A 16,830-nucleotide genomic window follows, 5' to 3' on the forward strand; every position below is an offset into this window, starting at 1 on the left:
TAGGAAGGATCAATGAAATAAAAATTTCCCATCATATTTCCATCGAGAATTGATTATAGTTAATGAAATTTTCATTTATTCGTAGTGAAACTCTGAAAAGTTTATGAGCAAGTCCATTACAGTCGTGCACAAAGTGTAATTAAATTCGATTATCATACCATTGTCATTAATTGATTCTAATAAAGTACTTCAATTATTCGTTCGAAAATAGTGTCAAGTATTGATCGATTCTAACTGACCAATACAATGAAGACAGGGATTATGGTTTTCATGATGACTTTTGGTGAGTATACAAACAAACACGGATTTGAAAACAGTTCAAATTAATAGTTGGAGGGAAATACGATGACTTCAAATCAATATTCTCATTTCAATATAGAATAATAAATCATTTTGTGTTGTGCTATTGAAAAGTTCTTCAGAGAACATGTTCAGAATTACCAATTCTGCTTTCGGAAGGTGAGCCATTGGCTCTCAATTCTCCTGTGACTTAATCCCTGGAAAAACACAGAATTTCTTCGGAAAATGTGATTATTTCTTTTTTGCAGCCTCTCTCTTTCTATATACATTTTTCATCTCTGAATGACATTATGTAAAATATTCATGGTAATCCCATGATTATTAGTTTATCGATAAAATGCAGTATGCCAAGATTTCTTTAGTTGGGCTGTTTTGCAAAACGTCATATTATTCAAGGAAAGTGTTGTTAAGTTGTCTGAAGTGGCATACCAGTTTCTCGCAAATTTTTTCAGTCTCTTCATGTGAGCCATATGATAAGAATTGTTGGACCAAAAATATTTCGATCTGGATACAGAATCAAGATATCTGGTCTGTGATCTGGTTTATTTGATCCTAAAACTGATATGCTATACTGTATTCATATTTCAGTATGCATGAGATCACAAGTTTCTAATGAAGATGGCTCTCAAAAGGAAACTAATATTTTGCAAGGTGATGATTCGTCAGAAAATACTACTCAAAGAATAGTGGGAGGATATGAAGCAGACATAACAGAGTTTCCATGGCAAGTTGCCATTACCTATTACAAAAAACATAATTGTGGAGGTAGCATAATTAATCCTTATTTCATATTGACAGCTGCCCATTGCACTCACGGGTAAGTAACAGGAATTATTTTTGGGGGAATGTAGAAAGTTTTCTCGAAATTATATATTCAATACCTCATATAATCTTTCTCAAATGAAAAACTAAACAGAATATATTTATGTGATAGTTATACATTGGTATATAACTAAAAAATCATAAGGTTGTCAATAAAGATTTTCATCTTAGAGATCGAAGGATCAAAATCATCTCTTTCGTGAGATGTATTATTATGTATACTCCATTCAAATTCATAAAAGCACTCGGTTGGACATGAAATAATCTTCTTAAGTTTGTGTAACTAGAATGGCGTAAGATAAAACTCACTAATGAAATGTCATTAGTTAATATTACAAAAATGCCGAATATGAAGAATTGAAGGAGAGAGAAGACAGAGAATCAGAAATCTATTCAGAATTGAACGCCGCTCATTCAAATAGTGAACTTGGTATTTTGAAATGTGCAATATCAGGCGGTATCGAACATACCTCTATTTATATTATGTGTCATCTGAATCTAAACGACTTATATTTCATTTGAATGTTTCCTCAGTTAGAAATATTGTGATTTAAGTGGATGGCGATAAAATAAGTTGAAGAATTCAACATTTTTGCATGTAATTAACCATTAATTACATATTATACCCATTCTCTATCAATGCATCTTTGGGTCGATTTTTTTAAATTCAACAACTGTAACGTCTTTCACATTTGCCAAAGAAGATAAGCAACATTAATTCTTCTCAAGCAAATGCCGATTATGTGTGGATAATTTGATTTTTTCTCATAGCAAAATTAATAAATGATACATTTAAAAACTGATCACTTGTCCTTTCCATGGACTACGTAGAAAAGACAGCATAGCGCTGATTTAAAACCCAAAAATGTTTTAACAAGCGTCATCATAACCTCACATTTTTGTACTCTACATTGTGGAATGTGTCAAATTTTCAGGCCGGCGCAGTGCTTTTATAAAAGTGGATGGAGTATAGTTATGTAGAAAAGTATTATCCCTATTATCCATTGTTACATTTCGACAACATATGATGAAACTTTAATTGTTTTATATTGTGTAATGACACGCCATCAAAAATACGACTTAATCTCTGAATAATCAGCACCTTTTCAAAAAAATTTGTTTCATTCGACGATGTATTGAAAACAGGGTGGGCAAAATTTCTGGTCTACTGGCGGATCACTTTTATGTTATTTATAATATTCTTTATTCTCACCTGAAACTTTTAACAGATTTTAACCTAAACTAAAAAAAAAATGTCATTAGAAACATTAAAAAATTAAGTAAAATCATATTGAAGTAAAATTGGTTTTAAAAGTCAGAATCTCAAGTGAAATAAGTTTAGCAATATGACTATTTTCTCAATAACTTATTATGAATAATTATTATGAATAACAGAACTTAAAACTAGAACTATGGTAACGCCTACTAAGAATTAATAACTGTAGTATAAAACTATTGGATTACTTTTACATATTATTACTGAAAAAGTTTTTTTTCAATTCAAAAATAACAAATTCAATGAAAGTTTGCACTGAAAGAAATGAAATTTAGAATTCCTACGAATTAAGCAGAATATTTTACAGAAATGATAACCTCATAACCCAACACTCTTTGTACTTATGAGGGGGGGGTCAAAATTTTCAAATTTTCAAAACTCTGCAGTATCAGACTAATTTTTTTTTTCAATGGAAATGGCACTTTCATACGTAGAATCTACGGAAAACAGATTTTTTACCAATTCAAAATAACAAATTCAATGAAAGTTTGCATTTAATGAAAAGAAAGTACGACTGAGATTCGAAATGAAAAGAATATTTTGAGCTCGTCAGTGGATTCTATCTAAAAATGTTACTGCAGAAGGTTCAAGTTTCAGACCTGTAACTTCAAAGACAAAAAAGTCATGAGAACTTTTCGAAATCGTCAAAATCTTATTCATTGCTAATAATTCAAGAACGGAGAATCGTAGGAGGCTACGGTATTCACCATTCTTTGTATCTCTGAAAATGAACTAGGAAATATGTCACCTGATTTCTTCTAGCTGCTATGGTTCTCGAGATACTGTCAGTAGACAACGAGTTTTGCCCACCCTGTACATTGTTTGGTTCAATGGGGATTCATTTGCCATTTCTTCGATATATCACGGACTATTTATAAGTTCGGTAAATTTTTGAATTGACTGCTTAGTAATGTTACTGTGAAATCTGATTCAGTATTCTCTTGTCTCTTCTCGAAGTGAAATACACACTATCAGTAGAAAAAAACACTGATTCAAAGAAATATATCTCGAGGTTCAATGTTTTCAAAAGAATCCTTCCATTACTTAGTTTTTTTTATTAATCTAAGGTTTTTTGAATATTATTTGCGCTTTCTTGTATTCTGTTTTATCATTATTTCAATATGACAAATTCGCCTGAAAATTAAGAAAAGTTATTATTGATTCAAGGCATATTATTCAAGCTTCCGTAAATTTCCCTAACTTAACAAAGAAACCAACTCAGCGTAAAGTCGTCCATTTATGTTTATTCCGCAAATATTTTTTCATGAGAAGATTAAGGAGGTTTCAATGAGAATGTAACGCGAAATGTTTTGATATTTTCGCGTTGAAAATAAGATGAGGCCTTCTAGGTATACCTTTTGTAGGGCATCAACTCGCGCGAACTCCATCGCTGAACTTCTTCCAGTGGAGATAATGGCTTTCTCGTAATTTTTGAGAGTCTTTGAGCTCTGTGAAATATTAAAGAGAACCCTTGGAAGGATCCAAGACGTCGGTTTATCACGTTCCCCGCTTTTGTTCCGCAAAAACACTCGTCCTTGATTTTTTCACTCTCGAATGGCGATAATTCCCCTAACGCTCGAAACTCAAGCTGAAACGAATCCTCTGTTAGGTCATCTCTACAAGGTTTTCAATCTTCTTAGTCTAGGGAGCAATGGAAGCATTTGAGTTACCTTTTAAGGAATTAGTATCAAATCCTTGTAGTACCTGGAATTTCATTCTCAGAATATTCCAGTTAATATTTTTCATGGGGCTAATTCTTTTGGGATACACTGTACAGTGTACAGGGTGTCCCTAATTGTGAGTCACTGAGGGAATCTCGGAAACTAGAAGAGCTAAAATAACGAAGATGACCACTTTTGGAACTCTTTCACAGAGAAATAGGGAATGGTGCAAACCGTAGCATCCTACGATCCTTCGGCTTTGATTTAGTAGCAAAAATTTAGATTTTGACGGTTTCCAAAACTTCTCATAAATTTCGTCTTTGTTACAAATCTGAAACCTTCTACAGGACTTCTTGACGAGGAATCCACTGAAGATCTAAAATTTCTTTCCTAAAGGTTTTGCATTATGGGATAAGGTTTTATTTTTTAAATTTGAATCATTATTGAATTTGTTATGTTTGAAGTGGAAAAAAGTCGACTGTTTTTCGTTGAGTTCTCACCTGAAGTACAGTTAACTCTTGATAAGCTGTAAAATAAGCTGTGGTCCAAACAATATCCCAACTAAACTAGTTAAGAGTCATATGAATGTTCTCCTTGAACCTTTGTTGTTTATTTAAAATTTTATTTTAAACACTAACAAATTTCCTAAAATTTGGAAGGTGTTACGTATTTGGCCAGTGTTCAAGTCGGAAAAAGCTGCTGATATTAATTAGAAATTATAGACCTATTGTCCTCTTCTCCGCTTTTTTCAAGTTATTTGGAAATTGGCTTTTCGACTAGACTTATTTATATGTATCTAATAAATTAACTGAATGTTTACATGGTTTTATGGGTTAGAGGTACTGTTTTACCCTTATACAATATATATCGGATGGTTCAGATAATCGTAGAAAGATCAACGTGATTTACACTGACTTTAGTAGAGCTTTCGACAAATTGCTTTTGAGGAAGTAAAGTCGTTTTGATATTACACCGAATAATGTGATGTTGTTGAAATCATTTCTCATTCGCAGACATTTATATGTGGAGTAGAGGCGTCAAGTCATTTCATTTTATTGCACGCTCAGGGGTACCTCAGGGTTCTAATATAGGACCCCTTTAATTTATAATTTTTTTTATGATGTATGTAATGCAATTAGCTTGAAGAAATTTTCGTTTGCGGATGATCTCAAGAGTTTCAGAGCGATTCACGATAAATAGGTTATTTACGAGGATATATTGAAAAATTCTTAGCCTACTATAGAACCAAACAAAATTCCAATGTCAAAATATTTTTTACAAAACATATTCTCCTCTTACTTGGATACATTTATTACAGCGAACCTGCAACGTCTCTAGACCTTTCAAAAATAATGTTTCTTCTTGCTCTGCAAAGCAGATCTCCTCTTTCAAACTTTTTTTTAGTTGAGAAAAGAGAGGATATTCGGATGGAGCCAAATAAGGGGGTTCAAACCTTAAATCAAGAATTTTTTGCATGGCATCATGAGATTTGTGTGCAGGCGCGTTATCCGGCAAAGAACAAAACACCTTTGGATAGCTTTCCGCGTCTTTTTTCTTTAATTTTTTACCGTAGAGTGGTCAGTAATGTCGAATAGTAATCTCCGGTTATTGTTCTACCCTTTTCCAAAAGAACAATAATGATGGCAATCCCAAAAAACTGAAGCAAGAACTTTTCCAGCAGATTTTTGGACACGAAACTTCCTAGGTCCTGGAGAACCAGAGTGTCGCCATTCTATCGATTGTTGCTCTGTTTCTGGATCATAGAAATGTACCCAAGTCTCAACCATAGTAAAAATTTGGTTTAAGAAGTATACATCGTTTTCAAATCGAGCATAGATCGAATGCGATGCTTCTACCCTTGCACGCTTTTGGTCAACATTCAAACATTTCGGGATCCATTTTGCAGTAATTTTTCTCATGTCCAAATTGACGTGAACTATATAATGAACACGTTCGTATGAAATATCCAGTGCTTCAGATATCCGAATATAGCCCAATTCGACGGTCTGATAAAATAATGTCATGAACTGCATCGATATTTTCGGGGACTGACACAGAAACTGGCCTTCCCGATCGGTCATCATCTTCAATGCTGTCCAATTTTTCACCAAGGGTATTAAGCATTTTTCCGTGAATCTGCTTACCTTTTAAATACAGGTACTTGATGATGGCTCGAATCTCCAATTTTTCTATTTTCACAATTTCGGTGCAATTTATTGCGTAACTCTGGTTTACTTTTTTTACTTCAAACTTCACAGTGACACTTCTAATGAGTTATTGTTCGTTGCTATGGTAGCGCAATATTTTTTTTATGCATGGATTCGGTCTAAACTGACTAGATATCAATACATCCTCGTATATGCTTCAGTAATATATTGGAATTTGATATGAATGGTTTACTGTGAATGAGCTGCCTTTAAATAAGAGTAAATGTAAAGTCGTTCAAGAAAACTTATTAGCAAAGAATTCAATTACATACAATGTAACAACGATATATTGAAAATGTAAACGATGTCTGGAAAGGGGTAAACGATTGTAAGTTTGACTATGAAAGTTTGAAAAAGAAGAGAGAAATTTCAGGTTCAATATTTGCATTCAAACTAGTTCATGGTCCAGTCGATTTTATGTATCTGATATCTCTGTTGAATTTCAATACACCCCGCATTAGGTATATCCAGAACAAATTTAACTTTTAGAATCAGTGTCACCAATACCCAACATAATTTTCATAATCCCTCGGGTATCCATCTGCAGAAGCTTGAATGGTTTACCCTCAGTTGATATGTTTTTCCTTAAAATTGTTCAGCTTAGAGAAAATTTCTATTTATTAATAAGAAACTAATTTTTCTCTGGTTCTTATCTAGTTAACCTCGGCTGACGACGGCTTGAGGTATTATCAAACAAGTATGAATGTATGTTACCTGTGATTATTACCTGTTTACACCTGTAATTGGGCAGTTAGATGTAAGATATGAATAGATAGATAGATAGATATTTATTCATCTTTTGACACATAAGATTTATGCAAAGGACAAGTCAAAATTTATGCATTACAATATTTAGACATACTCGTACATGCTCATTATTGAGTCAACATTTTTCAAAGACATAACAATAATAATCATGGACACTTTAAAGCACTGTTTCAGTAACAAATCCTCAACTACCATGATGAATTTATTTTTCGAATACATTGTATGTAACGAGGAAGGGGATTGAAAAGTTTGACACCTTGATAAAATGGAGACATTTCGAATTTCGTAGTTTTATGCATGGGGAAATATAATTAGGAAATATAATTAGTCCATATTTCTCGTATTATGAGAATGGAAACTAGAGAGTTTCACAATACTGTCCTAATTTTCTTTCACATACATAACACACCTGAAAATTAACAAAGAGGCCAGAGTAAAAATATCATTTTCTTTGAAGATGCGCCTGCAAGACGAACGCGGATGACAATTGACAGTTGAAAATCAAACGGAGTATTCGTTTCTGAATAATAAAAACTCTGTTTGTTTCGGAACAGTTACCCCATAGCAGAATATTATAAGTCAGTTGGCTATACACCAAGCAATAGTAGATGTTAATTATTTATAGATGTTAATGGAAGGACGCTCCTTACTCTACTTGATGCAAAATAGGAATTGTTGACTTTAAGCTGTGATAATTATATCCAGGTAACGAACAATAAATATGTCTTCATCGAAGCTGGACAAACTAAAATGAATGCATTCGTTTTATCAACGTTCATTCTAATACGGTTCCTAAGACACCGTTCATCAAAACTTTGCACAAGTAATTCACATAAGCTTTGCAACTCCTCCAACGTATCTACAGTAACAGCTATGCCTGGAATCGTCAGCATATAAAATTATCCTGGTTAACCTGAGCACTGAGCGATCACAGTTTAGTAAGCGTAGGAGTTTTTTCTTCAAATTTGATGGAAGGTCATTTATGAATAGAAGGAACAAAAGTGGTCCATGAACAGATCCTTGAGGCACTCCTAATTTCAAGTTACGTTCACTTGAAAAGCAAATGAGCTATCTTACGAATCGAAAATATACTGGGTGTGCTATTTTGAATAAGGATGTAGTAGGCTGTTCCATGTATAACCGGAAGTTTGAAAATATTTTAGATTGAAAGTTCATTGTTCAACGTGCAAATTTTGAGCACAGAACTATGATTTGTTTTCTGTAAAACGTCTAAAAGGCCCTGTATACATAAGATATACAAAAAGCTCTCAGACAAAGCAGCTTCTTCGAATAGAGAAATTCTGTAATTATACAGTTCAACAAATATTTTCACTCCATAAAAGCACATCTTGCTAAACGATAACTTTCATACGCAAAAGCATTACTTTGAATAGGAAACAATTTTCAGCCCACTGAAGGAATAATTTTTTCAGATTATCGACTTCGCAGATGACAGTCAGAGTGGGGTCGACCTACATGGATAGAGGCGGAATGGTTTACGAGATAAGTTATAAAATAGAGCATCCAAAATATCAAGTGCAGGATTTCATTTATGACATTGCACTGTTGAAACTGACAGAAGAACTGGTTTATTCCGACAAGGTGAAACCAGTCAATTTACCTCATCGAAACGACCCAGATCCTGAACCAGGCACGTTCGCAACAGTTTCTGGTTTTGGTCAACTTGATGCGGAATCTAAAAAAATGTCTCGACATTTGATGGCAACAGATGTTCCGATTATATCTAGAAGGAAATGTAAAAAACTTTATCCAAGGTATGTGGTCGACGAAACCATGATTTGTGCCGCTGCACCGGAAGGTGGGAAAGACGCATGCTCAGGAGATAGTGGTGGCCCTCTTATCTTAGACGATGTTCAAATTGGAGTTGTGTCATGGGGGATAGGCTGTGCCTCCGCGGAACACCCCGGCGTTTACGCATCGGTGAAGAAAGCTTTGAAATTCATTAAAGGAAAATCCAAGATTAGAGAGAAAAAAGTATCGTGTGAATAAAACCACAAAATCTGTGTTTTGTATATTTTTTTAAGGCAACTCTACATTAAAGATTTTTCAAAATTCTTGCAATGTTTGAGTGAAGCACAAAACATATATTTCTCAACTGTGTTTTTTTTTATCAAAATTTGATACAATGTTGTGTTATCTTCAGAATAGTTGATCGGATAAAGAAATTTTCCTTGACGATCATCCATAATTGAATTTAAATTATGGAGGCGGGAACCTTTTTCTAGGTGGTTGCAAGCTTATTAACATAAATCATCGACTCAAAACACCTCAAATGAAATAAATGAAGCAGTTTTATATTATAGGACCAGGAAGGGTCATCCAGCACGGAGAACACTGTATCCCATTTTGGTTGGGACTGCACTGTATCTCAGCTATTATTAAAGATAGAGACATGCGGTTTCCGCTAACCCGTATCACTTTTTTGTAAAACTTTTAAATCCACAAACAGAAATATTCCAATTACTTTTGTTCCCGAAATACAGGGCCAAACAAATCTGTCCAATTTTGCAGATTTTGGGTACAAACTTGGCATTTTTTGAATGGAACACCCTGTTAATTTTAACTTATATTTTTTTTTTCTGAATACATTTATGTATCACAACCTAGTCTTTAGTAAATTTTAGCCAGTAGGCCATGAATTCTTTCACACGTGCATATAATTATACCTTTTTTAAGAAACCCTCTGATTCAAACCTATATATTTAATTATCTTCCAAACATAGACTCAAAATATCGTAGTTTATGTTGAAGAGTGATATTTTGAGTTTATATTGAAAATATAATTGAATAAATGGGTTTGAATCACATGGCGTTTTAAAAAAGGTATATAGTAATTTAATGCATGCCTGAAAGAATTCATGACCAACTGTTGAAAATACACACGTAAATATGGATTTTTCTGATGTTTGAAGCTGAAATTTATTGTGTTCAGAAAAAAATTACAGAAATTTTACGTAAAAATATGCAGGGTGTTCACTTCAAAATTTACCAAATTTGTGCCCCATCTTGAAATCAGTGCACTAAAAAAATTCTTTGAATACGCCACTGACTTTTATTTAAAAATATCTATTATAAGGAGTTTTATTTTTTTTTTCCGTCATATACAGAGAAATAATAATATCTGCAAAAGTGACCGTGACCTAAAGATTCTTCCACACTCTGGATAGTCACCAACCACACACTTATCGCTAGCAGCCCAGAGGATTTACAGATAATGTTGGACACCTGTAAACATATATACGAAGCTTTAGGCCTTAGACTCAATATTGACAAAACCAAAATCCTAGTAAGACCGCCAGAAAACCTTCAAACAGATATCAGGAGGATGAAACTCTAGAACAGGTCGATCAGTTGGGAAGCTTCATAAATACTAGGCCCCTACCAAATATACGAGTACCTATGTTTTCTAATGAATTGACCGATGCTGAATTTACAACGCTTGCGTAGTTTGTTTCTTTCAGAAAAAAATTAAAGAATAGGGAGTTTCATAGACAAACATTTTCAATTGCAAATATGAGAAAAAAAAATTACAAGAAGAGAATATTCAAAGTCTCGGTGAAGTACTTGGTTGGCTCCCCACGAGCTCGTCTCAAGCATTTTACCCTTCGAGGTATACTTTTGATGAGACAGTTTATAAAATTTCAGATTTGTTAATCAGCGGAGTGGTATATTTCTAGTGGGGTTCATTCATGATTTCAAATAAGATTTGGGGTACTGAAAATAACACAAACTGCGAAATTCACTGTACATCATTGAAGAAATGAGCATAAAGAAAATTGATTGAATTTCAAGACAGAAAATGTTATACGCAGTTAGCAATAAAAATTTCATACTCAAAATATTTATTTTTCCTTTTTGATAAAACATGAGTAAAAATGTATGTAACTCATTTCAAGTCTGTAACAGAAACATCGCATCACTTGATATGTGGTCTATTTTACTGAGTTGCTTCTATATATTCCGTGTACTTTCTGAGTCGTCAGGTATTTTTTCATAATTCTGTAATTCGGGTTTCTTCAGATTATTTCGATTCATTTAGTGGAAAGGTACAAGTTTCTTTCACATTGATTTTCAGTAAATTATTTCAAAAAGTGTATGAAATTTCTACTTAAAGTTACTTACGAACAGAAGGTAATGTGCTTATGCCAAAGTTTTGAAATAGGCACATGGTACTTGCACACATAAAATGAGTTTTCAATATGAGATGTTACTCTGTTACTTATGCGAAATTAGTATTATTATTATTGTTTCGAATGTGTCTCGATCCTTTCTTGTAGACGGGTTGTTTTGAATTTTCTGAGGCAACGAAACCTCCATTGAATTATAATTTATAATTTTAAATTTTGGACATCTCCAATTTGAAATTTTTTTTTAAGTTGCACGCATAACGGTTTTCCAGGGCTATCATCCAATAGATTTCGCCGAATAACTGGTGGTCATCTTTATGAAATTCAAGATATACCGTTCCTGGTATCTCTCCGTTATAAAAATGTATACTACTGTGCTGGAAGTATTTTGAGTGATCAATTTATCCTTACAGCTGCAACATGTGAAAGGTAAGATGGCATCATTGATTCCAATATCACCTCAAAATAATTATAATTAAAACCCTTATTGCTGTATTCAAATAACAGTTTTACGAATACAGACTACATTGAAATAATTTGTTTATTCACTGTCTACGTGAATGTTCTGAAATAAATATTTCATTGCTCAGTATAGTGGAATGAAAACTTCTCTATGAAACATTCTGATTCCGAAACTTTCAATATATATGCTGAAACATCATTTCTAACGTTTCGTGTTAGTTCAAATAAATATAACTGCAAACTATGTAAGTGAAGAAAAAGTGATAAGATAAATCTCAAATTCAGTCAAGAGATGTTGGATTCGAATATGGACTACGCTGTTACTTTTTTGGAATTGGAAAATTTTTCTGCATGACGCTGATTTTTGCTCATTAATTTTCAGCCTTGATGCAGATAGATGACTCTTTTCTCAAAACATGAATTACAAATAATTAAACGAGTATGCATATGCATAAGTAATATTTCATGGCAAAAAGATCATATATTATGCAGAATGTTTCCTAATTTAATGTCAATATTTATGGGGGTGATATTTGGGCCCATTTTAAGAAGAAAACTTTATATGAACATGTAAAATCGCAGAGCTTTTCTTAAATATTATATTCGCGTTACCTGGAATGGCCGAACTGACACTTTATAATAAATTTTGAAGTTTTTTCGAAGTGTCATAATAAATAGTTTCAGTTTAACAATTATATTGAAGAAGGTTGAATTAGAGGTTTTAAATGTTGTATAAGAACTTCATTATAAACATATGTCCTAAACGTCTTACCTTTTGAGATACAGGGTGGTATTATTTAGACATTCAGTGGCACGCCACTGACTGTATTCAACTATGAGCAAATTTGATCTCTTGAAATGTTTTAGTCTGACTCACGGGTTTCACCTAAAAAATAAAATTTACGTATGTCTCTGCATGATATTGTCATAGGTATGTGTTAAGGATATTGTTATGATCATGCAGAGAAACGGTTTTTATTTTTTTAAACGCAAACCGTGAATCGTATTGAAAAAAGTCAAGTGATCAATTTTGGTGATAAATGATTGGGAATTTCACAAATAATTTTTATTTCATTAAGAATCTGTGGCGTACCATCAATGTGTGCCAAAATAGTTAGGTCAAATTACGTACGAACGCCACTGGTGGAAATTAAGAAAGAAGTGATACATTAAAAAATGCCTCTTGATTCATAGTATACATGTATGATAAATTTCATTGAAATATTTGAAGTGGTATTGTAGACATTGATAAATAATAAATGATTAATTTTAGAAAATTTTACCTCCCTGTATCTCAAAAGATAAGACGTTTAGGACATATGTTCATATAAAGTTTTTCTCTTAAAATGTGCCCAAAAATCACCTACAAAAATATTGACATTCAATTAGAAAACACCCTGTATTATTATTCTGCCAGCAGCAATATTTGTGCCCCTATTTCGTGAAGTTTCAATGATATCGAAAACCAAATGTAGCATTCTACTGATACTTTTTTATATAGAATGCGACTGGAATATGTGAAAAGAACATAGGATTTAAATTAATAAAATGAAGGTTGCTATTATGTTACTGTATTGGCGGACTGAAGAACAAAAAAAGAGCTTTAGAAAATCGAGGTCAAAAACGTGACATCTATTTCCGCCTATCTTTTATGGTTATAGAGCTGCCATCAATCCCATCGAATTTTGCCCACCCTGTACAGCATTATTGAAAATTTGATTCAGGTGGAGAAACTTAGTTATCTCTCGAATATCCACCTCCGTTTTAGAAAAGTGTGAATTCATTTACGTTTATTTTTCCGTCTATCCAGAATACACTCAATTCTTCAATCATCAGAATGTTTTTTCACTTTTCCGCAGGCCAGTGGTAGAAGAAATCAAAGTGAGAGTCGGTTCCAGTTATTACAACCAGAAGGGAAGGACAATAAGGGCCGGTCAGTTCATTTCGCACCCCGACTACAATAATGTAACATTCGAAAAGGACGTGGCAATCATTGTTTTGCAGCAACCTCTGAATTTCACGAAAAACGCGCAATCCGTTACCCTACCAACAGCTGAAGAAAAGCTTCCCGAGCCTGGCCAGTTTGTACGGATAGCAGGATGGGGCTTCACCGACCCGAAAACGGACATCAATTCATCAGAAGAAATGAGATCAGCGGAATTGCCAATATTGTCGCAGTCAACTTGCGGAGTGTGTTACCCTGACAGGGTGATCACGGAATTCGTGTTTTGTGGGGGTTATTTTCTGGGAGGGACAGGACCCTCGTCTGGAGACATAGGTGGCCCTGTTGTTTATAAAGGTATTCAGTATGGGGTTGTTTCCTTTACCGGAGACGCAGGTGCTTACCCTTTGAGCCCTGCAGTGTTTACTTCTGTTCCAAAAGTGAGAGGGTTTATACAAACGTACACGAAAGTTTAACGCACCCTCAATGAATTCTGGATGAATGGAGTCAAACTAATTGTTGAATATCAACACATCCATTTTCGCAATGTGGAATAAATGAGCAAAACTCGTTTGCAAATGAAAAATGTGTATTATAAGTGTTGGTATACAAATATCATGAAATTATGTATTCCTTTCAAACATTTTGAATTTTACGCAATGGAAAATTTATCGGCAAATCATCTTCAGTCTGTTAACGCACCTCATGTAAAATTCAAGTGGTTTTGTTCGATATTAACATAAAATAACGTTTCTGGAAAGAATTCTATTATTTTATTCCACAGTTTCTCTGTAACAAATGTTTTCCTCGATTTTGCTTTATGGAAGAAGTATAGTCAGGTGCTCTGAATCTTAAATATTCAAATATTTAATTATATTATATTATAATTTCTATAAAAATTAATGAAGGATATTACATATATAAGCTTGAATATTATAAAAGTCAATTTAACCAAATTCATCCTCCATTTCCATCAAGTTTATGTGATTGATTTTCAATAGATACTTAAAACTCACTAATGGATTTGAATTGTACAAGATTCCGATATTCAGCTAGTTAGCAAAAATCTTTCTTCAATTCACCTTGAAATCTATCATTCTCGCTCCTTCAAGGATAAAAAAAATAATAATTAACCTTGAATGTTCAAATGAATTAAACTAAAGAATTGTTTTGCATGAGTGTTTTAATATTCATATATGATAGTATAGTGTTCAGAAAATAAAAACGTTTCGAAAACAGTACATTTGCGACAAAATTGAAAGCTGGATCTGTCTCAGAAATTACTGTTTGTCTTTCATTTTCTTTTTTAGAGCTGCTTTGCTTAGATTCAGCAACTGAAAATAAATAGAATTGAGCAGAAATTTCATGGGAGCGAGAAGACTCTGTAAGTATAATTTTTTCCTGAAAGTAACGGTTTTTGACGAGGTTTTTGAGAAGAAAATACAGGGTGAGACTTTGACTCGTACAAATATTTCAACAGTAGATTCTAGAGATCAAAAGAAACACTTTTTACCCTTACCCTTACCTCGGTTTCAAAGACACATGCTGTTGAAAAACTATAAAAAAAATGTGATTTTTAGTTCCATCTCACAAACGGTTTTATCCAATTATATGAATTTCGGAATATAGTTTTTCATTTATTTGATTAATCTTTTTGGAACACAAGATATCACCCACGTTGTCCAGTTTTCTGATTATGACCATTACTTACCATGAAAATACCAAAAATTCAAAGAACCCAACTCTTGAAACTAAGTTGGCCGCTATCTAATGATATTTGACCGTTTTGTAAAATAAAAGTAATGCGCCGTTTCCGAGTAATTTTATGTTTGAAAATTCAAAATTATCTGTGAAATTTGAAAAATTTTTCACTTTGGCTGAATACAACATAAAACCCTTTAAAAAATCCACAGATGTGTAGTGTCAAAGATTTAGCTAGTTATTCTGAAGGTGATTTAGTTTTTTCAGGAATGGCAGGTGGCATAGCTCATTATGTAAACTCAAAATGGCTATTTCTTTTTATCAGTGCCGAATCGGAAAAAATGGTATAGGAGGAAAAAAGTGTTGTTTTTTTGACCTCAAGAAAATCTGTACGAGTCGTATAGGCTTCAATTATCTTAGAACATAAATTCACCTTGGGTCAGGTATTATGTTGACATTATGAGCAACCCATTTTTTTTTCTGTTTGTAGGCAGGGGCTGCTCAAAAAAAATATAAACATCCCGACTCTTTCTTGGCAAGGGATCATAAATTGAATTGTTTTTTCAATAATTTACACTCTGTAAACTTCTTCGTTGCTCGTTGTTGCATTGCATGACATCAATGATCTACAGACAGAATTTCATACCAATCTATATAAGCAACATTATCATAAACACAGAATGTATGAAGTGTATAAATATTTGAAGCCACCGTGTAATTCCGTGCAGAGCAAGAAAACACCAAAAATTAATAACCATCTACAGTACATTCACCGGCAATACCTATAGTCTGAGAATGACAAACGACCAAACTTTCCTGACTGTCCGATGTGACTTATTGTGGCACGAATTGAATGCAGACTCGCACTCAACAATTTATCACTATTTATTACCTCGATTATCTCGAAAATAAATGTTGTTTGTCAGCTGGAAGGTGTCGCATCTTCACTTATTTAAACTTTTTGTTGTTGTTTTCCATCGAGGAGTATTACGCTCTGAATTTCCTAGAATAACTGGCTCGCAAAGTTCTGACAATGGAAAATAGGGTTATCGTATTAAAGCTTCAATAGCGAAGTTTATTTTCCGCATGTCTTGGAGTGAGGAATCGATAGGAATATCATTCAGAAGCTTCTTTATTTCCGTTTGTGGAACTCATTCTCTTTTATTCATCACATATATGTATTATTGAGAGAAATTCTTGAATCATTCATAATTCTGTGCTTAGATATCTGGAAATAAGTATGGCGACATGAAATTTTCATTGCGTTTCAAGCTCTCAAAGAATGTATTAGTAAAACAGAATTGCTACACAATCTGCTCTCTTAATTTCTTCTCATTCACAATTTTCGATTTTTCGAATAAATTTGAAGAATGATGGTGAAATAGTTACCAGATTTGCCGATGTTTTTTATGCAGACCTGCCACTGTACCAGTGAGTTCTTTGTGGACCACGAATAAGTGCATGAGCAGTGTTTTAGGTTTGACCCCACTGTTTTTAAGAGGGAAATGAGAGTTGTATATAAAATAAACACTTCCTGATGATG

The 16,830-nt window shown here is 33.4% G+C and overlaps 3 protein-coding genes across 3 annotated transcripts in view; 2 read left to right on the plus strand and 1 right to left on the minus strand.

Annotated features, from left to right (window-relative positions):
• The window catches only part of LOC123315983 (protein O-mannosyl-transferase TMTC1-like), a 443,528-nt gene that overhangs the window by 264,600 nt on the left and 162,098 nt on the right, over positions 1-16,830 (minus strand). The window lies entirely within an intron of this gene.
• Positions 102-9,109, plus strand: LOC123314887 (trypsin-1-like). Its single transcript, XM_044900289.1, has 3 exons — positions 102-283; positions 889-1,117; positions 8,468-9,109. Exons 1-3 carry the CDS (start codon positions 247-249, stop codon positions 9,042-9,044), a joined length of 843 nt encoding a protein of 280 aa, XP_044756224.1. The 5' UTR covers positions 102-246; the 3' UTR covers positions 9,045-9,109.
• Positions 10,965-14,422, plus strand: LOC123314888 (trypsin-7-like). The gene is made up of 3 exons (XM_044900290.1): positions 10,965-11,038; positions 11,455-11,611; positions 13,504-14,422. The coding sequence occupies exons 1-3, from the start codon at positions 10,981-10,983 to the stop codon at positions 14,060-14,062; spliced, it is 774 nt and encodes a 257-aa protein (XP_044756225.1). The 5' UTR covers positions 10,965-10,980; the 3' UTR covers positions 14,063-14,422.

Source organism: Coccinella septempunctata, chromosome 6, assembly GCF_907165205.1.
Source record: "Coccinella septempunctata chromosome 6, icCocSept1.1, whole genome shotgun sequence".
NCBI lineage: Eukaryota > Metazoa > Arthropoda > Insecta > Coleoptera > Coccinellidae > Coccinella > Coccinella septempunctata.